General features: G+C 40.4%; 6 protein-coding genes across 11 annotated transcripts; 3 read left to right on the top strand and 3 right to left on the bottom strand.

Annotated features, from left to right (window-relative positions):
• Positions 1-126: 126 nt before the first annotated feature.
• LOC129580954 (uncharacterized) lies at positions 127-1,406 on the top strand. Its single transcript, XM_055471728.1, has 2 exons — positions 127-473; positions 604-1,406. Exons 1-2 carry the CDS (start codon positions 314-316, stop codon positions 1,167-1,169), a joined length of 726 nt encoding a protein of 241 aa, XP_055327703.1. The 5' UTR covers positions 127-313; the 3' UTR covers positions 1,170-1,406.
• Positions 1,377-6,964, bottom strand: LOC129580953 (putative inhibitor of apoptosis). The gene is given in 10 exon segments (XM_055471727.1): positions 1,377-1,978; positions 2,048-2,127; positions 2,200-2,398; positions 3,210-3,386; positions 3,642-3,893; positions 3,896-4,016; positions 4,018-4,407; positions 4,605-4,983; positions 6,214-6,290; positions 6,900-6,964. Coding segments are annotated over 8 exon segments (1,767 nt in total). The 5' UTR covers positions 4,953-4,983; positions 6,214-6,290; positions 6,900-6,964; the 3' UTR covers positions 1,377-1,778.
• A 512-nt stretch (positions 6,965-7,476) lies between these two features.
• Positions 7,477-11,178, top strand: LOC129580973 (acylglycerol kinase, mitochondrial-like). Of its 3 annotated transcripts, none has more exons than XM_055471758.1 (12): positions 7,477-7,717; positions 7,803-7,937; positions 8,183-8,222; positions 8,569-8,942; positions 9,102-9,171; positions 9,375-9,457; positions 9,594-9,651; positions 9,720-9,867; positions 10,024-10,160; positions 10,224-10,297; positions 10,471-10,570; positions 10,872-11,178. In XM_055471758.1, exons 2-12 carry the CDS (start codon positions 7,837-7,839, stop codon positions 10,980-10,982), a joined length of 1,296 nt encoding a protein of 431 aa, XP_055327733.1. In that variant the 5' UTR covers positions 7,477-7,717; positions 7,803-7,836; the 3' UTR covers positions 10,983-11,178. The 3 variants fall into 3 exon arrangements, 2 of the variants coding, with proteins under 2 accessions (XP_055327733.1, XP_055327732.1); XM_055471757.1 differs by having other exon boundaries at positions 10,024-10,166; XR_008689410.1 differs by lacking the exon at positions 10,872-11,178 and having other exon boundaries at positions 10,024-10,166; positions 10,224-10,381.
• On the bottom strand, positions 10,254-12,330 carry LOC129580974 (coiled-coil domain-containing protein 134-like). Of its 3 annotated transcripts, XR_008689411.1 has the most exons (7): positions 12,043-12,330; positions 11,822-11,943; positions 11,669-11,750; positions 11,416-11,594; positions 11,252-11,326; positions 10,745-11,092; positions 10,254-10,549 (listed from the first exon to the last, which is right to left on the bottom strand). XR_008689411.1 is itself a non-coding variant. In XM_055471761.1 (6 exons), exons 1-6 carry the CDS (start codon positions 12,173-12,175, stop codon positions 10,979-10,981), a joined length of 693 nt encoding a protein of 230 aa, XP_055327736.1. In that variant the 5' UTR covers positions 12,176-12,330; the 3' UTR covers positions 10,254-10,978. The 3 variants fall into 3 exon arrangements, 2 of the variants coding, with proteins under 2 accessions (XP_055327736.1, XP_055327734.1); XM_055471761.1 differs by having other exon boundaries at positions 10,254-11,092; positions 12,055-12,330; XM_055471759.1 differs by having other exon boundaries at positions 10,255-11,092.
• Positions 12,331-12,505: 175 nt separating this feature from the next.
• Positions 12,506-14,761, top strand: LOC129580940 (protein FRG1 homolog). Its single transcript, XM_055471711.1, has 6 exons — positions 12,506-12,700; positions 12,857-13,056; positions 13,256-13,425; positions 13,991-14,095; positions 14,203-14,282; positions 14,360-14,761. Exons 1-6 carry the CDS (start codon positions 12,627-12,629, stop codon positions 14,505-14,507), a joined length of 777 nt encoding a protein of 258 aa, XP_055327686.1. The 5' UTR covers positions 12,506-12,626; the 3' UTR covers positions 14,508-14,761.
• Positions 14,213-18,372, bottom strand: LOC129580939 (nucleolar protein 9-like). Of its 2 annotated transcripts, none has more exons than XM_055471710.1 (7): positions 18,357-18,372; positions 17,353-17,791; positions 16,979-17,048; positions 16,275-16,927; positions 15,321-15,914; positions 15,076-15,228; positions 14,213-14,974 (listed from the first exon to the last, which is right to left on the bottom strand). In XM_055471710.1, exons 2-7 carry the CDS (start codon positions 17,713-17,715, stop codon positions 14,630-14,632), a joined length of 2,178 nt encoding a protein of 725 aa, XP_055327685.1. In that variant the 5' UTR covers positions 17,716-17,791; positions 18,357-18,372; the 3' UTR covers positions 14,213-14,629. The 2 variants fall into 2 exon arrangements, with proteins under 2 accessions (XP_055327685.1, XP_055327684.1); XM_055471709.1 differs by lacking the exon at positions 18,357-18,372 and adding an exon at positions 17,898-17,991.
• Between the last annotated feature and the right edge of the window lie 45 nt (positions 18,373-18,417).

Here is an 18,417-nt window from a genome sequence, read left to right as displayed (position 1 = left end):
GCGCCATTTACGTCGTCGCGAAATCCATGATAACACTGTCAAAAAGGTAAGTCGTGTATGTACCAATGTATGCAATACCGATCGCACCTGCATGGACAGCCGACCGAAAACAGTAATCAAGCAAATAGAAAAATGGCAAATGCTCCGCTCAGTATCTACATGCAGGCACTTTGGTATTGTCAGCTAATAAATACGTGTATTTTTATATTGTATTGTGTTTGGAATTCACTATAGAATACTTCTATGCTATTATTACACAATTCATCGCAGTGAGAAAAACTTCGTTTTTTGCTGATGGGATTCGGCTTGTTGTATGCAGATTAACACAATGCAGTCCGTTTCTGCTGCTGTCTCCAGAATGCAGGAAGTACTAAAGACAAGGCGATGCTGTGCAGGTGTTCCACCGGGACGATTGTGGCTACTATTTTCCGTGAATATTTTTGCAATCTTTATTTGGTGGTTTGCCATTTTAGGTATGAGAAAATCTTTTTAGTGTATAAAAAGTGCGTGCTGGGTCACGTATACGTAATTTTCCTGAATTCTAAACCCGTCGAAATGTGAGTCACGTATCTTGTGTACATGTAAGTACTCATGTGTTGATAGAAATGGACGTGGAAGTGTCCGATACACGCTACTGGCGCCGACCACCCTCCAGCACCAACTACACATCCACATACGGCAGCGTTTTCCGTAAAGGTCAAGCCTCCATGAAAACCTACAGTCTGTTGTACCGCGTGTCCATTCTTTTCCACCTGAGCTCCACTTTCACAGCCTGCATCGTTTTCTTGCTGTTTCGTGTCATTGTACTGCGCAATCCGCAGCGTTTATGCATGTACTGCGAAGTCGCCAAGGTGGGGTTCAGTGCGGAAGACGTGAACAACTTCCAGAAGAAGATCCAACTGTTATGCATCATTGCCTGCATAATCGACATTGTGGGATGGATATTCGATATGCATTTGCTGTACGGCCTTCTATCGCCGGGTGTGACCGCGACGCTGAAGAAAGCTCAAATTGCGTATCACATCAGCAATGCAGCCGCGTTGATGTGCCATATTTACGGAGCGATGGCGACGGTACGCCTGCCGAAAGCATTCTTCGAAGAACTAAAGCCTGCTTTGAAAACATACTGCTTTCATTGCTTGTATCCTGTAAAATTGACAGTTGATTAAACTTATTTTAGGTGAGAATTTTTTTAACCAAACTACTGTGCAAGAAATACAGAGTACACTTTTAGCTACCGAGCCGGGTGTATAAAAAACCCCGGCCTGATCCAGTCTTTCGTTTACACTTTAGTATTTGCAGTGTTCGTACATTTCACAATCATTCTTCATTCTCTTTCACAAATAATTTCTGTATAGAACAGCAGCATTACTTAAATAAAATGTCCGCATTTCCTGCAGTCAATAGTCATACGTGCCACTGTCACAGCGTCAATCGTCTATGTTAAAGCATTCAAATGGTTTATACTGCCATTAAACCCTTAACAATCTGCACTGCATTTTAAGTAACAATTACGTATTGTAAATCACTTATAGGAATACCATAAACTAGATACCATTTCGTCAGATCAAAAAGCCGAATTCATAAACTGAACGCCTCCAGCCAATAATCTCAGGAAAAGTCCCGATATGGGTCATGATCTGTTTCAGCATCATGATATAGGGTAATGCACAATTAAATGCTTCACCAGGCAAATAAAAACAGCTTTCAGGCACCAAACAACGGCACATAGCTACCGGGATATTTTATACAAAACAATCACCAAATGTTTAATTCACTTAGGAAAGGAACGTCTTGACTGTGCCACGAATTCCCCGTCGACAGAGGCTACAAGTCCTCAGAGAAGGTGCGCATTCACTGCAACTGATTAAGTGGCCACATGGCAAAAATACTGTCGATACTTCTCTGTCCAAGCAGATCTTACAACGTCGCTGCTGCTTTAGAATACGATTTTCTTCGGTAAGTTTCTCTACGGAAGCTGGAAAATACGAAAACGGGTGTTGTATCGCTTTCCAGACATCAAGTCATAAATAACCCATTCTCTTACCATCCTTCTCGGCGTCTCGACTTAATGAACGCAGTTTGGCAAATAAACCGCTCACTGGCCGGGGGATTTTGCCTTCGGGTCTGTAATAAGCCAATTATGAAACTTGGTTTCACAAAACACTGTTCAGACTGTCAGGCAACTTAACCATGTACCGTCTGTTCTTGTTTTCGACTTCCAAAACACCGTTAATCAATTCCTCAACGTTGTGCACTTGTGCATCGTGATTACGGGCGTGCCGGTCGCGGAGGGCCTGCTCCACGGAAGGCTGCGCGAATCCCATTTCCAGTGCTCGCTGCACGATACTTTCCTCATCGGTTACCGGCGTCGTGGGTATGGATTCAACTCTAGGGTCTGTTGAAAAAATAGATTTATCCAACGAAAACAATCCTATAAGACAGTTAACGACAATCTTAAAACGCTCTGTAACTTACTCTTACATAAATAATTTGAAAGACTTTTTAAAAATTAATTTAAAGAGATATTATATCGTTGCTCGCTCTTGTTGCTTGCTCGCGAAAGGAAATAAATTTTCAAAGATTTTCACGGTATTTGCTTTTTATTAGCAAAGTTTTGACCATGCGAGCATCGCTCATAGAAAATAAAATGAGATAAAGAACTTGTCTCAAAACAAACACATACAAGAGAAAGAGGGCTTTGTGTTTAGCTTTTTTTGTTTTCTTGAGACTAAGACAGTTTATGGCAGTTACAATTACAGTACAGATCCGTTTTGGGGATCACTGCAATTTGTGCGCAAGGATTTACGATGCAGCGTGAAAAAAAGACAAACTGTTCTAACGACACGATGGCGACGCGACCGCCCTGCTAACAAATGTTGGCTAACTTGTAAGTAAAAGGTTGTAGACTTGCTGCCGGCTAGCTTATAATGACATTCAAAATTGCTTCGCTTTCACATTAATCATTTCCAACTTTGTAGTATAATATCAAGTACGAAATTTTGTTTACACCAGTAGATTTGGAAAACCTGATATAAAAACCAATGTTAAACAAATAATAAAAACTGAATGTCTCATTCGGATTTAATAATGAGCTAACCCGATTCATAGAAGCAATGGCACTGGGTTACAATTTTCAATATCAGCGACGCAGAACTACTTCAAAAATTGGAACGACATCCTGTTTTATTTTATTTTCGCTAGCTTACCCGGTAAATTCTCGCCCATGGAAGCCTGAATTTTCTCCACAAAATCGACACCTTTGATTTCCAGAAGATAAGGACATTTTGGGAACCATTTTGCGTGCTCTTGCCATGCTTCGTCCTGAGGATCCCAACAGCGCAAACCGCCGTCGCAAAAAAAACAACGAACGTTATCATTCACGCCTACAAACAAAAGAAAGGAGTTATTTTTAAATAAGCGAAAAAATTAAACTGGCTTGGCCCCGCAACAAATCCAACCGGCAACAACAAAAAATACACGAAGTAAGGCCATAAAGTGTAAACCGGCAACAACAAAAAATACACGAAGTAAGGCCTACAACTGTTTAATCACCAATTTATTCAAACAACTATCGCATATGAACCATTGGAACATTTGTTTTAGAATTTTTCATTATTGCCGATAAATGTATGTCTAACCGGTATAAAAGAAGCCAGCGTATGATAAGTGCTCCGGAGTTTGTATGCGATTGGGAGGCCAGTTCTTGAATGTCGCTAATCTGGCTTGATAATCACTCAGGTATGGTGAAATGGGAAACTTCAGTGGCACGGCATTCGATGCAGCAGCGAACAATCCACAAACATCCTGACCATGACCGTTCCACGTAGGCGACGACTGCGTTGATGAGTATTCACTACTATATCCCTTCTTCAAAAAGCTGCACCATGGAAATGTTTGTGATGCTCCGTGAAGGGATTATCCCCTAACTGCCACATGCCTAGTATGCCACCGCAGAAAGCGCATTTCACACGATCCTGATATCCGGTAAAGAAAAACCCGGCTGTAGAGAGATCCGGAAGGAGAAATAAAGGAGATCGGCCATTTAGCAAACGAAACGCGGCGCTGATCCTCGAGCCGCATGTCTCGGCCATCCATCATAGCATCTGGTATGTCGTTATTCAAGCCTCCACTAAACACTGACGAGCGCCGGTGTAGACTACGGTAGGCGCTATCGGCAGTATTGTAACGACTCCGGTGAATGTCATCACGGGATCCTGACTGGTAAATTGAAGAACACGGTGTCGTTGGCCGGCTGACACTGCGATCAAAGCCGCTATCCATGGATTCCAAGAGCTGCAAATGCAGCTTGGATTCCAAACCAGATTTATAATAGGGAACATTGCGGGATGCGCCACGAACGAAACCACAATCGGGGAATGCCTTCCGATGCCGCTTCATTACGTCCTGCCAAACCACCCCCAAAACAGGATGAAATAACAGAACAGACATTTCAAAAACTCTCTTAACCCAAAACTATTCATGTAGTTAAAACTGACAGAGTAACAGTAGCATACAAATAAACCATTCATAAAACTTATCGTAATGACGTAGCACCAAAATCTTCATGTAAAATTTACTTTTTTTAACGGCATTACACTTACATCGCCAAGATTCCAACTGTCCAAGACGTTATCGCAAGCGAAACATTTCACTTGATCTCCGATTCCAGAATAAAAGAATCCTGCTCTGGCCAAGCGTTCAGCTGAGACGGGGGCCACAGTGGGCCACCGAACGAACGTCATCAAACGGTCTTCCTCTTTGTTCATATCTCTTTGATTGGTTTGTGTGTCCACCACGGCAACCGGAGTCGCTGCTCCAGCTGAGTCTGGCTCTTCGGGCACCGTCGCTATGGAAGCCATAATGCGCTGCCGACAAGAATCAAGAATCGTTCGGATCGCCGGCGAAATATATTCTGGCCATGCCACGGATGTTGGTGGACAGTCCAGCATTGAGATATTCGGCAAAAAACAGAAAAAATGCCTAAAACGACATTAATATGTAAAAAAACGGCAAATAAACAGGTTCACGCTCGGACAAACGAGTTTCGTACGAAGAAAATCAGCCGATTTGATAATTACGACTTTTGCTGACTGCTTTTCAGTCGATTTACTAGAAAATGCTCTCGGGCAGTAAAACAGCAACCAGTAATTCCTGTCGAAATGCCTTCGGGTCATGAACGCGCTACTCGGAAAATGGCGAAAGCATGCACCAAACCGAAACGCTAAAACTACTGTAAATTTCATGAAAATAAACTTGAATACGGAAACGACAAACGTCGAAAAACAGCATTTCCGCATGCTTCAAAAACATTATTGCTTGTACACAACCCGATGCTCACTGGCGCATCACATCCCGCTTACGTACATTTACGTAAGCGGTGTGGTACATTTTGACATAGTGCTTTCAACTTTAACGGACATTAGAAAACCCATAAAGTAAAAATGACCTGCGTGCATGCAGTTCAGTGTTATTAAATTTTGTTATTTTTCATTTTGAAGCTGACCAGAGAAAATATTACACAGTCAAGGTCATAGTCATTTTTATCAAACGGGAAGGCAACAGACGACCAACACAGTTTTGACTTAAGAAAATATGTAACATGAATCGCAAAAAAATGATATAGATATGTCTCATACAAAGCTCGAAGTTTATGATGAGATGAGTTCAAAATGTATTCGGAACTACCATTAAAATTCTGGAACTGACGATTTTGAGCCGGAAACGAAACTTAATCAGTATGTCCAGACCAAAGATGTTATGTAACTTGCCCTAGTAAAACATGTACAAAACTTAAAGTCATAACCTGAAGTCGCAACAAAATTATACACTTCAGTTACTACAGAGCTTGCATAATACATAATATTCTATAAGTATATAATATATTAGTAGCTAACATCCACTTCGCAGTAGGATCAAATCAGCCAGCAATACCTCGTACTGATAGTTTATCAAATTAGCCTGAAAATCACTGAAATTCAGTATAAAAACATCCCTATCATAATTGTTAGCAACCATCGTAATGATAAAAGGCAAATTTGCGTAAGTGTAGGCGAAACTAGCAATCAAGAGTGAATCTCATTAAAAAACCGATTTACCAATTACGTACGACTCGTACAGTATTTGAAAAGCTGCATCACATCAATACTTTGAGCAAAAATAATCATGAATGTTTAACTTGAATTATATTCTAAAGCCAATTAGAGCACCCACCTAATGGCATTGTATTCCTTCCGGTGACGATTCTGGATTACCAGGGCATTGCCGACTGCCAGTGCTGCAACTACCTCCTAAAATGCAAATCTGTAACAAACAAAATCATGAAAACTTCATACAATCTGTTAAAAGTTTGACACAAAATTCATTGACGTTGCGGATGCGGGAAACATTCATGATCGCTCTAACAGGTTGCTCCGGCTCGAAGCTCATGAGTCATGGGAAAACGAGAAGTGAACAGAAATGGTTAACTGCACCTACTGGCTACTGCGTTAGTATATTAAATCTGTGATTTGACTATTTCTATCGATTTTTGTCTTTTAAAATAGCATTTCATTATCAGTCACTGATAACAGCGCACATTAAGAGTGTACTGTGACAGAAAAAAGTTCAAAATAGCTGGGAATTAACAGTAAAAAAAACCTGAGAGGATGCACCTATGAAGGGTGCTGTACTGTAGTCAGTGTAGTGGTGGTGTTGTGCAAAGTATACAGTATACACCAGACACCACCCTCCATTGCACAGCAATAAAAATATGATAACTAAGTTACAAATTAATATCAGTTTTTTATTCGACACCTACATCTCTGAGCAGTGCTTTTTCAAGTTGCCTCCACAAATATCGAAGAAAATAATTACTATAATATAAGCACTAGATCCACATGAAAGAAATTTTCTATTACCCGTATATGGTCGCAGGAAACGGTCAGAAAATCCTGGCTAAACCGCAACGTTTCAAGGATCTGAATCTATGACATTTTCCCGAAATATTCTGGAACAGCAAAGGAACAAATCCAAATGTTGCAGCTGATAGAATAATAAATTGTCTTAATTAAATAAACACGATTATACGTATTCCACTTACTCAATAATCACAAAGTCGCCAACACAGCTTGAGTTACGGCATCCTCGAACCAAATCAGCACGTAAGTAGTGTTTTTTTGGACTGTTTCAAACCAAATTCATGCAGGATAAAACAGATTTAAAAAAGCGGAGGGAAGGCATCCAAAGTTTAGAACGAAATAAAAGCAAGCAAAATTGGCAAACTACCGTTTAATCAAAGCTTTGCTTGGCTAAAATTGTAAAAAAGCTAAAATTATAAAAAAGTACAGTACTGTACTTACAAACCAACCGCGATGACGTAATAGAAGTTGGCAAAAGTCGACCGCAGTCTCATTGTAGGTTGCCATTACGACGCAAGCGCAGCTGATTTTTACTGCTTGTAGAAATACTTGCTGAATAGTCCAGTGTGCCATTGCATTTGAAACTTTGAAAAAAAATTCTAGTCGCTAGTGACTGCAGTGTAGTTGCAGAACGAAAGGATACTGTTAGTGAATTTTTATGTTAGTGAATGACTTTGTTAACAATCAAACGGTAGCAAATGATAGCTTTGGTTGATTTGAAGTTGTTTCTGATACCCTATACATCTAGACTCTAGAGTCTATGGACCGCGAGCGGCGAACTGAGTGATTACTGCACTTGCTCGTGCTGCGTTTTGATGGTAAGGCGAAAATCTCGGGAAACTGTGGCTTGTTTTATCCTGTATGGATAAGGCTATGAAAAATAAATATTTAAAAATTCCTCAGGTTCTGGGATTTCTGTTTTAATTGGGCCTGTGGAATGGCGAAAATCGCCACTACCTTGTGGACGCACAAGAAAAAAGCCGCTGTACTGTTTGGAGCTATCGCGTGGGGGACAAATTATGGCTTGGAAAAACGAAGGTACAGTCGCCTGAGTTGCTTGGAGTTCAGTCGCAAAAAATGCCTATTCAAGTAATTAACTACCCAGTTGAATGACTAACTACTCCACAAGTTTCGAGTCCAGTAAAAATTTTTAATCAAAAACATATCCAACCATAAGGCTCTATACACTCCATACTCTTCCGATAGGCTACTGAATCTACTCTACATGCGTTCTGCGAAAATGCCTTTCAATTTCTAATTATAAAATGCTGTTGGTTTTGCAGGATTCATGAAATTATGCGAAGCTTATGTTTGGAAGCAAAGGTTTGCAGTACCTGAATACCTCATGGATCATGGAAACTACATATGATCTACTTTAACTGTATCGTATACTTGTAAGGCTTTGCCGTAATCGGTAATCAGTGACCGAAATATTGACAAAGAATGCGTGCATTTTATTTTTTGCCTTATGTTGTTAATTTGAGTAGTGTGTTGAAGGTTTTCTTAGGTGCATTTTAGAGTTTTTAATTTTACTATTTTCAGTTATTGTTCACTACCGGCATTGCCAATAGTTTTATTGCAGAATCAAATTTTATTTTTCTTATGTTAGAAGTTTATTTCATATTATACAGATCCGGATTTATTCTGAAGGTTGTTGTGTTTCTTTCAGCAATTTGGTGATCGGCCGATTCCCATCGGTCAACAAGTGCGGAAGGCAGTTGTAATTTTGAATTATGGTTCACACAAAAGTAAAGCCAGGAAGCTGTATGAAAATTATGCAGCACCCTTGCTCAATTTGGCTGGAATACAAACCACGATTTATGCCACGGATGACACGACTAAACTGCGTGAATATCTGGAACACATTGAACAAACGGATGCGGTGATTTTCGCAGGTGGTGACGATACTGTTTTTGAATGCATCCAAGCTTATTTCAAACTCGACAAGCCGGGACTATCAAGTACACCGGTGGGAATACTGCCGCTCGGATATTCCAATGCTGTTTACAATGCCTTGAGGCCTGAGAAACTGGAAGATGTACTGTAAGGAAACTTGCGCAAAGTACAGCCACAAATTTTTTTTGTTAAAGTTACGCAGATTCTAGTGTCAAGTATGTGGATTAATTGGAATGTTTTAGCTAAGCAAACATCGGTACAGGCCCTTTCTCGTTATTTGACATCTGTCTGGATTCGATCTTTCAGAAAAATTGCTCAAGCCGCTATGGCAGCCGCAAAAGGGGCATGCGCCGCCAGTGATGTGCTCGAAATAAAGGTGTGATTTTAAATTATCACTTAATAGGTAACGGTCCTGTCAGACAATAAAAAGCCAGGGCGAGTGCAACTGTATTAAAAATTGAATAACATAGTAATAAATTGAATATTACATAATACGAAAATGAAACTATGAACTAACTATGAATGTATTGAATCGTTAAAATCGCGTGTTATATTGCTTACATGGACGTTGTTTTGCAGAATGGTGACAATGCCGAAAAGGACTATGCAATTGTTGGACTTCAATGGGGAAGCTTAAGAGATGTGGAAACCGTTGTTCCAAAGTATGTAAATGTTCCGCTGACGGCTGACACAGGACAAAGCTTCGATTTTATTGCGAAGTCCTTTTGCATAAGATTTTTAGCAATTACCATACTTTGTATTTCATTTTAAGAAACTGGCGATATTTCTGTAATTTAGGTACTGGTATCTTGGTCCGTTTGCACCGCTTTTTACCTACTGCTTAGCGACTGTGAAGGTAAAATCCTCAATTGTCATTTTGTTTACTCTAGATAGATGACTAAAGTTTCGGGAAATTGTTTTTAGCGTTCGCTTACGTCAATTTCGACCGTGCTGCAGTATGTTAATGTGTGTCCCGGCTGCTCGAAGTGCGAGCAATTGGTTGTGACCACCACTACCATTACGAATGCTCCCCGAACTTGGTGGCAGAATATCATTTCTCGTAGGAAGCACGGTACGGAGAATGAACTTGCGCACTTTGCCTCATTGTTCAACGGGAAACAGTTGTATTTTTATTGCAATTTACCCCGTGCTGTTGCCGTTTTGGTAGCGTTACTGGTGGTACACGAAGTGATCGCTAACGAGAAGTAACTGTGGTTTTTGTGTCTAGATTTAGCGGTTCCACACAGCACACTCCCACAAAAATTTTCTGACGAAGTTAACGAAGACTGTGGGATCATCCACGAAGATTCCTTAGTCACGGAGGATTTGCATATTTTGACACGGAATTGCACAGTGCCTGTACATTTACATGTACGTGCTGCACACGTTCTTCAATATTTAAAGATATTTTCCCATTCTGAATTGTAGAGTGATGAAAGGTATTTGTACTTAACGTTTCGGCGGCCTGATATTGACACTTTATGGAGCAAGTCCAAATTACGGTAATCTTTGATAAACTGCGCAAGACACTGTGGTGCCTTATTAGACAACGCAAAACGGTATTCAAAGGCAACAGCAGTAATACAGTAAATTAAGTTGCACTCCGTAGCAGCAGAACGTTTTAGTCATTTTTTCTTCACTATCTTTGATGATCGATTCTCACAAATTGTTGCAGGAGTCGGTTTCTAAACGAAGTGAACAAACTGGGAGATGTTGAGCATTACGCTAAACGAACTCTTCAAGAGGTCCGAATTCTGCCAAAGGAAAATGATTTAGTAAGTATTCAGGTCGGCTTTCTACAGCAGATAACACTAAACACATATTAGCTGTGTTGCATGTTTTCGAGTTTCGTTACGTGCAGCCCATAAAATGAAGTATGCTTTTAAAAAGTGCCAGTGAAACTGTGCTTGCTTTACAAACTTTTCCGGCCCAAAGTGCAGAACCCTGACCGAGTTTCAGTGAAGGGGCCACCGATCACTAATATGCATTCAGTTCAGTTGCCATAATTCCAGCAATCTTTTTTTCGAAACTTATGATGGCGACAATGCCTTGCAATCGTCATCCTGATTCCTGCAGGTACAACATCCTAAAATGGAAATCGACGGCCGTGTTGTTGAGATCAAAGGTCCCCTGCACGTGAAATTACATCCGAAGAAGTTGTTTCTTTTTAGTCCGGAGGTCGGCTAAAGTTCTCCCGCTCGAGGACCAGACATAAGGTTTCTTTGCTTCTTTGCTTTCTGTTTATTTTTTACTTGTTTTTCCTTTTCTTTCTGAAGAAGTCGTTGCGTTTCTCTTTCCTAGCAGTAATTAAAATAACAAATGAATTAGTTCAACGATTAGTTATGTAACCAGCTGGAAAAATTGAATAAATGGAAGCTGGTTAGATGTGCAAAGCCCAGTTTGAACTTTTTTCCTTGACTGTGATATACTTCCCGTGTGACAGACAGTTACCATACCTGCATTTTATATGATTCAGTAAACACGTTCACATATCCTTCTTTCCTGGGAATCAAATTCAGCTCTTGTGACATCTATCAGTAAAACCAGAAATTTGAAAATAAAAAAAAACGGACCGATCAATACTTCATAAAAACTGGCAAGCAATTCCAGAAATACTTACCAAATCTAACGTAAGCAAATCTATTTCATCAAGGAAACCGGTAGTGTTGGCGTAGCCAACTGCCCACTGCACAGTGTCCCGTGCATTTTTTTCTTTCTTTAGTACTTTATGCACAGCGTCCGGAATTCGCAGGACAGCGTCACCCAAAAATAAGATATTTTCCAGAACCAAAGAAACACCTAAATCAATGCAAAAAATTAACATTAAACCCGTAGCATGCAATCTCCAGTGAATGATTCAAACGTCGGCTCACTGTCTCGATCCTGCTGCGACAGCATATCATATTGGGATGCTTCCAAATTTTTCGGCACCCGAGATTTCGAAATTTCCAGAATCTTCAGAAAAAAACATAAAACGTTGCAACATCGTAAATCAGATTCTGATCGCGAATTCCGAGTCTTCCGACCTCTAGAATCTTTTTCACCATTGGCTCGACCATCTTGATTTGCTTTTTCAGGTCGGACAGTTCTGATAATTTTGTCACGGCTTGTCGTTGCTCGATCCGCTTTACACGCAAAACCTGACGATCTACGGTACACCAATGGAAATATTAAAGCTATCAAAAACCATAACGGGAAAATTTTCCCAATTCTTTGTTCTTGCGAATACCGAGTCTTTATTCCTTACATAAGAAAATACCATTTGTTACCGTAGGCCTCTGCGCAATGTCGCTGGCATCAGTGTCTTTCCCAAAATCTTCGTGAACAACAATCATCAGCAGCATTACAGAAAAACTGAAACTTATCGCATCTATACCCATAGCTGGAGTACAATAGGTTGCGAATAAGACTACTCTAGTCAATATGAAGTGCAGAACCAGTGCCAACAAATGTTGTCAATTTTATAGGTGCTCAGTTACTGCCCGAAACAAAAATTTATTAAGTTGAAATTTTTTTATAATTTTTTTAATAACAAGCCAGCTGATCGCTATAATTATCATTTACATGTTGTCACTTGAGTGGCGAGGCAGAAAAACACGTAACCGCCTCTTATGTGTTTTGGTTGCCGTTGACCACATCTATATAGCGCGTTCGCCCGTAACAGCTGACTACAGGTTATTATTAAATATTACAGTTTTTTAAGGACAAGAAAGTTGGAAAGACTAAGGCTCTCAAAGCAATCACGAAAATTATCATCGCGAAAAATATTTTCTTTGTATCTAGCATTGTTGAACTGTCTTTTCTGGAGTTCTGGAACCTAGCACCATTATTATGTCAGGTGCTTATGATAATGTTCGCGTAGGCAAGCTCAAACTGAAAGGAGCTGGCAAATTTGGCACTTCTGGGTAAAGACTTCGTGTACGAAGTATTTGACAGGTTATTAACAAGGATTAAGATCTTGCAGATTTGTTTGCAAATGTAGCACTGCTGGATTAGAAACGTGTTTTATCCTTAAATGAAAACCATAAAAATTATTGACCGCACATTTGTTATTTGCTCAGGTCTGATGCCAGAGAAAGGCAAAAGAAAAGGAAGAAAGCGACTGTTGTGGTGGATGAAGATGCGATTAGACACGGTGGATGGTGGAAAGTGGAAGAGTTTTCTCAGATAACTGGGCCTGTGGCTATCGAACTATTCCCTTTTTCTTACATTAAGGCACTTGATGACGGTAGTTTCACTCTTGGAGCACCCCATCCGGAAGGTACTGGTGTATAAAGTCATGAGCTGCTTTTATGGGTAATATATGTTTAATGGGCGGTATAACCGTATAAAGTAGGTTCTGTAGACTGTATTCGTATGTATACAGTTTATTTTGATCGGGGAAATTGCTGGGCTTTGTTGATTCAAGTGTTTTTTACTCATACTGTAGCAGCGGATTGATCCAATTTTTTATTTCATAGGAGAAGGACCTAATCCGGAAGAGATTCTCATTGCTGTTAGAGTTTCGGACACAAAAATCGCTCTAAAATCAGGATACGATAAGTACCTTGCTGTATCGGCCAGCGGCAAACTGGTCGGTAAAGCCGAAGCCATTGGATCTCTCGAACAGTGGGAACCTGTTTTCGAAAAAGTAAGGGTGCAAAACCGGTACAAAAAACTGGGATTACTGCGGACGGCCTCGCCATTTGCACACAGGGGTGCGCTTAGGAATACGTATAGGTTCTACTGTCGCTTGCCATCCAGTAAAATAAGTATGAAATAAAATGAATATTTATATAAAAAATAAAGTACGAAATTAACTTGGAGATCGGAGGTAAACTCGTACGGGTTACATTCAGTGAACCAATTGGAGCAATTTAGGCAAATTTACCTACGGTATTTCAAAGTAAAGTATAGTGCTCTTATGACGGAAGTTTGTTAACAGTTTGTTAACAGTTTATTTAATAAAATTTCCCTTTGATATTGCTTCGTTGAGTTTTTCGCGGCAAGGATAGGGGATGAATATTGTGTTTTTGATGTCCCACGTTTCTTTCTTCTTGTGTTTTGTTTATTCTGGTCTTAACTCTGGTTTGCTGCCATAATGCGAACGTTCTCGAAAGCAACTGTGGTAAAGTGTGCACGATTGCAAATTGGAGGGTTGCTGTTTATAGATTAAAATGTGGAAGGTGCTTTTTCAAGTTTGTTTTGTTGTGCAGGGAGAAATGGCCCTCGCGGCCAGTAATCAGCGGTTTCTTACATGCAAAAACGAAACGGAAATCATGGCTTCAAGCGACACGGTAGGCATGGACGAGAAAGTGAAGGTAAGAGTTTTTTTCCGGTCTCACATTGAAACTTTCTCTTTTTAAGTATAAATTTCTTAGCTTTGTTTAAGCACTACTAGTCACATTCTTATGTCCACACTTCACAGATTCGATCAAACGCACAAAGAAGTGAAAAAACTACGGATGAAGAGGACACCGATGCATCGCAAGTGGAACTGCATTATGTGTACGCCATAAACGCTCGCGATTCGCAAAGTGAACACTGAACAGCGTAATTTAACAACATCAAATAATTATTTGTAGAAAGCAGTTCCAGTGTTTTCAAGACAAGAAAATAAAACTGAATCCAGGAGCGGTGGCTGACCTTGAAACTGCCAAGAAAGAAGGAAACGTGCACGAAACTATGTTGGATAGGAGAGAAAAAATGAAATCTGATCGCATGTGTAAATGAGCAATCTATTTTGTTAGGACTCATGATATTGTAGTTTCAGCGATAGAAATGGTCAGGAAAGCACTATCATTTGACATTTTGCTATTGATTTACATGACACTGGGAACGAGACGGATTCACCTTCAAGGTTTTTTATTAATCAAATCCAGAATACTGTTCAGCTCGTCTTTTTGACTCTGAAACTTCAGCTGTTCTCGCCGCCACGCTTCGATGCTTCTTTTGTATAAGCCCAGATTAAGTTTGGGTAAAAGGAAACGGCCAAATTCATTCTTTTTCATCGTCGATTCGACGGATATTAATACATCAGCAACAGATTCGCGGCACTTCATATCTCCCGTTTTCCATATGACATCGAAAACGCGACTTCCATGCTTGTCCAAAACCAGCTTCGGTATAATACTCACGAGCTTCTTCAAAAAAGGCTGAGAAAATCCCTTACGATTGTTCTGAGTTTGGATTACAGTTTCCTGTGAAAGAATGTGAACACGAAAATTAACGTAAATCGATATGAAGTACCAACCACATTCAGTCTGCCCATAATATTATTCGTTCAGATTCAAAAACTTACTATTGTGTGACTTCCACAGGCATTACAGCACAGCTGCAACAATAACTGAACATCCATTTTCAGAAATCCTTGGGTTATCAACGACGGATCCTTAAATGAACATAAAGCCTGTAATATCTGCGATCCCGGCATACTCGTGTTCTCAATCGTGCTCTGTTAAAACAAAAACCATGTAAATCATGAACACGTTAGAACGAGAAAGGATCTGTTTATCAAAAAACGGTTTAAGGGCCACGTTTTCTCACCTCAATGTGTTCTCTAATATTCTTCGGATAAAGCGCTCCAGTACAAACGAGCACAGCGGCAGTTTTTTCATGAACTGCCCACGAAGCCGAAATCGACGAGGAATAAAACGAATTCAGGGCTTTACTAAATACGTCCTGACACTGGTACCATTGTTTTTCATCCTCAGAACTTCGGCAAAGTCGCTGTTTGGTAGCAGAATTGGACAAAATCTGAGCCAGTTTTACCAGTAACATCCCATGTCCGCTTTCTAAAATCCCCGCACAATTAGCCGAGACTGCTTTACACATTTCACAGAGAAGCGCGACAGAAGAACAACTCATAACCATTCGGATAATAGTATGGTGGGCGTAATGGTCACGCACTAGTCTATCCAGTACTTCCTGTCCAGCTGAGATTTTTCCAACCAGATTTTCAAAGGCGATCCTTCCTAAAGCTGCAATTACTAGCTCGGCGATCCGTGAGCCGTACTTGTCCAAAGAAATCTCGTCAAAAATGGAAACGAATTTTCCTAATAAATCATCAAGATTGCGTTCCACGTCTTTTGCATCTTCTCGACATAACAGCGACACCGGGATGCTAACGAAAAGCAATGCCTAGAACAAGACAAGAGCAAATAAAAACTACTCAAAAATCATCTGCGAAGTAATTCACTCAACAGACTGTATAGAACAACAATTAGAGACTACAGAAATCCAAACGCAGACAGGCTGAATTCAAATAACGGGCCTAACCGCCAACATTAGAACCACCACATCATAAAACTCCTTCCGTGCTTTAAATGTTCGGAAATTCGTTTTGCACGGACACCATTTGACAACAAATAGTGAAATTCCGAAAACTGTACGCAAAGCAAACTGAAATACTCAGACCTAATACACTACCAATTGCTCCTCAATATTACGAACATAAATGAAAAAGAACCATACTCGGATACATTAAATTACTTACTATACCTGGACGATCACTGTCCCGATCGAAGATGTGCAGATTTGTGGCAAACATGCACTATCCATTGTCAAAAATTCCATTATTCCATCCCAGGCCAGCAGCAAATTCGTTTTATCCAGAGCATGCTCTCGCTCTTTTAGAAACTCGGAAAGTTGTGCACTGTATTGTTTATCGTTTCCCGCATAAGATATTGTTACCGGCTCCAAAACCAAATCATCCGCATTGTCCGTCTGCGATACAAAATCGTACAAAATCCCGTCATCGGATATTCTAGCACGTAATATTCCTGCTAATCTTAGCAACATTTTCTCAGCGATATGTGCAGCATAAGTGCTTTGCAAAAATATTTCCGGATTGTTGAGCAGAGCCCGGAGAAAGTGTTTCAGCGAACGATTCAGTTGCTTTGTTGGCTTTCCGATTCTCGCAACAGTTTCAAATATGGCTTCCAGAACATGACTTGAACAGCTGTGAGAGCAGAGCTGGCTCAGCAGATGCGGATCGTTTTCAGCATACTTCGATAAGAGCGTCATTAATCGCAGTGCTCCCGAAGCTCCGGTTAACAGCAAAAGATGTTCCAAAATAAAACTCAAAGTCTTATCCCGGGAGAGAGCAATTTCCTTTCCCTCAATTCGATCCCATATAGAGTCCAGAACTTCATCTAATGACTGAAATTCAAGAATAATTCTGGAAAATATTGAAGCAATCTTACCATCAACAAGTTCGTTTGCGTCACCGTTCGATTTCTTTGCCGACCTAGACACCATCCCTTCCAGATCGACCTACGAAATGAAAGACCCGTACATAAACCGACAAACGATAAACCAAAATCAATCAAGACATATAAAAGAATCAAAACTCTTGCCAACAGACGTATATATACCCTAATACCAGTGATATATTATTTTAATACTAATTTATATTAATTTTGGTATCTATATTGTTTTTATGCAAAAATACATATTTACAGCGCTATGCTATTTAAATTTTTCGCTGCTTGGACTGTTCACCCAGATCGTCAGGCTTAAAATTTACTACTTTACTGGCTCGGAAATTTACTGCATAGTCTGTACTTCCACTTTGTACCTTGATTGCAAGAAAATACAACCGATCTTCACTGGATAGCTCATCTCGAAATGCAATTTTCGCATCCACAGAATCCACCTTCGAAGGGAACTTGCGTTCCGGCATAGCCTGTACCTCAGATTTCCGTTCTAATGTTCCCCGTTGTATACCGGCCCACCCAACATCGGACAATGTGTAGTCAGGTTCCGACTTGATGTGATGATACGAGTCCTGGTTTGTAGAATTGCCCTTCTCGCAGTGAATGGGAAGTTTGGAGGGCCGCTCTTTGGACGAACTTTCTGCATATCGAGAACCATCAGCTTCTGACTTCGACAATCCTGGCGAAAAACTATCGTTCTGGTTCTTGCGCTTCCGCTTCGGCATTTTCCAAAATAATCGGCAATTCGGTATGCGCGGCCTGAAGTATTACTTGTTTACAGCAGCTGATGAATTTAAGGACCTAACAATAACATTGGTCAGGTTATCATCCTGGTTTTGGAATCTGAATAAATTCCATAAATTTTAACGATTTAGGTACTCGCAATAAAATTAAGTACTTAACTAACCAAAGAATTCAGAACGTCAGCAGTACACCACTAGCGAATTTTAGATTTCACAAAACAAGTTACGTCCAGTTCGACGTTCGGGTAGAGGTTGGCGTTACGGGTTGATTTACGTCCGTTCGCGACGTAAGGCGCCGTAAGCCAACGTCGTTGGCTGACGCGTAAAAACTGTCTGCCTTACGTGGATCTGTGCAACGGCTCAGCCATATGTTAGAGCGACAAGCCAGCGTATGCTGCCTGTGGATCTTTTTTGTGTGCTCTAACCGCCTCCCCGAGAGCAGGTTGGTCACGCTCTCGGCACTCTCGATTCGATTTATTTTTCAGCTGTACGTCACTGCAAGTGTGCATCCGTACAAGCATTTTAAACGCCGTTTTGTCTGCTAACGTACTGTTTATCTGACGCGGTAGTTTCTAGTGAACGGAGCCTAAACCATGTGAAATCTAAAATTCCCTACTATATACCTATTCATGTCAAAATAGTTCGCTGTTTGTCGTTATTAGAAGTTTCGCAAAATTCAAAAAC

This window comes from Paramacrobiotus metropolitanus, unplaced genomic scaffold (assembly GCF_019649055.1).
Source record: "Paramacrobiotus metropolitanus isolate TYO unplaced genomic scaffold, Prichtersi_v1.0 Parri_scaffold0000005, whole genome shotgun sequence".
NCBI lineage: Eukaryota > Metazoa > Tardigrada > Eutardigrada > Parachela > Macrobiotidae > Paramacrobiotus > Paramacrobiotus metropolitanus.
The sequence above is the reverse complement of the archived record's forward strand: the minus strand, read 5'-3'. Positions and strand labels throughout refer to the sequence as shown.

Bases quoted from the DNA above. Each gene is read 5' to 3' on its own strand.
- LOC129580954 (XM_055471728.1), top strand. From the start codon at position 314: ATGCAGATTAACACAATGCAGTCCGTTTCTGCTGCTGTCTCCAGAATG. The intron at 474-603 runs GTATGAGAAAAT...ATGTGTTGATAG, and splicing joins TTGGTGGTTTGCCATTTTAG to AAATGGACGTGGAAGTGTCC.
- LOC129580973 (XM_055471757.1), top strand. From the start codon at position 7,837: ATGGCGAAAATCGCCACTACCTTGTGGACGCACAAGAAAAAAGCCGCT. The intron at 9,652-9,719 runs GTAAAATCCTCA...AATTGTTTTTAG, and splicing joins ACTGCTTAGCGACTGTGAAG to CGTTCGCTTACGTCAATTTC. The intron at 9,868-10,023 runs GTACGGAGAATG...TTTTGTGTCTAG, and splicing joins CATTTCTCGTAGGAAGCACG to ATTTAGCGGTTCCACACAGC.
- LOC129580974 (XM_055471759.1), bottom strand. From the start codon at position 12,175: ATGGGTATAGATGCGATAAGTTTCAGTTTTTCTGTAATGCTGCTGATG. The intron at 11,327-11,415 runs GTAAGTATTTCT...TTTTACTGATAG, and splicing joins ATTTGCTTACGTTAGATTTG to ATGTCACAAGAGCTGAATTT. The intron at 11,093-11,251 runs GTATGGTAACTG...AATTACTGCTAG, and splicing joins CTGAATCATATAAAATGCAG to GAAAGAGAAACGCAACGACT.
- LOC129580940 (XM_055471711.1), top strand. From the start codon at position 12,627: ATGTCAGGTGCTTATGATAATGTTCGCGTAGGCAAGCTCAAACTGAAA. The intron at 12,701-12,856 runs GTAAAGACTTCG...TTATTTGCTCAG, and splicing joins GGCAAATTTGGCACTTCTGG to GTCTGATGCCAGAGAAAGGC. The intron at 14,096-14,202 runs GTAAGAGTTTTT...CACACTTCACAG, and splicing joins GCATGGACGAGAAAGTGAAG to ATTCGATCAAACGCACAAAG.
- LOC129580939 (XM_055471710.1), bottom strand. From the start codon at position 17,715: ATGCCGAAGCGGAAGCGCAAGAACCAGAACGATAGTTTTTCGCCAGGA. The intron at 16,928-16,978 runs GTAAGATTGCTT...TTCAGTCATTAG, and splicing joins CGCAAACGAACTTGTTGATG to ATGAAGTTCTGGACTCTATA. The intron at 15,229-15,320 runs GTGAGAAAACGT...TTGTTTTAACAG, and splicing joins ATATTAGAGAACACATTGAG to AGCACGATTGAGAACACGAG.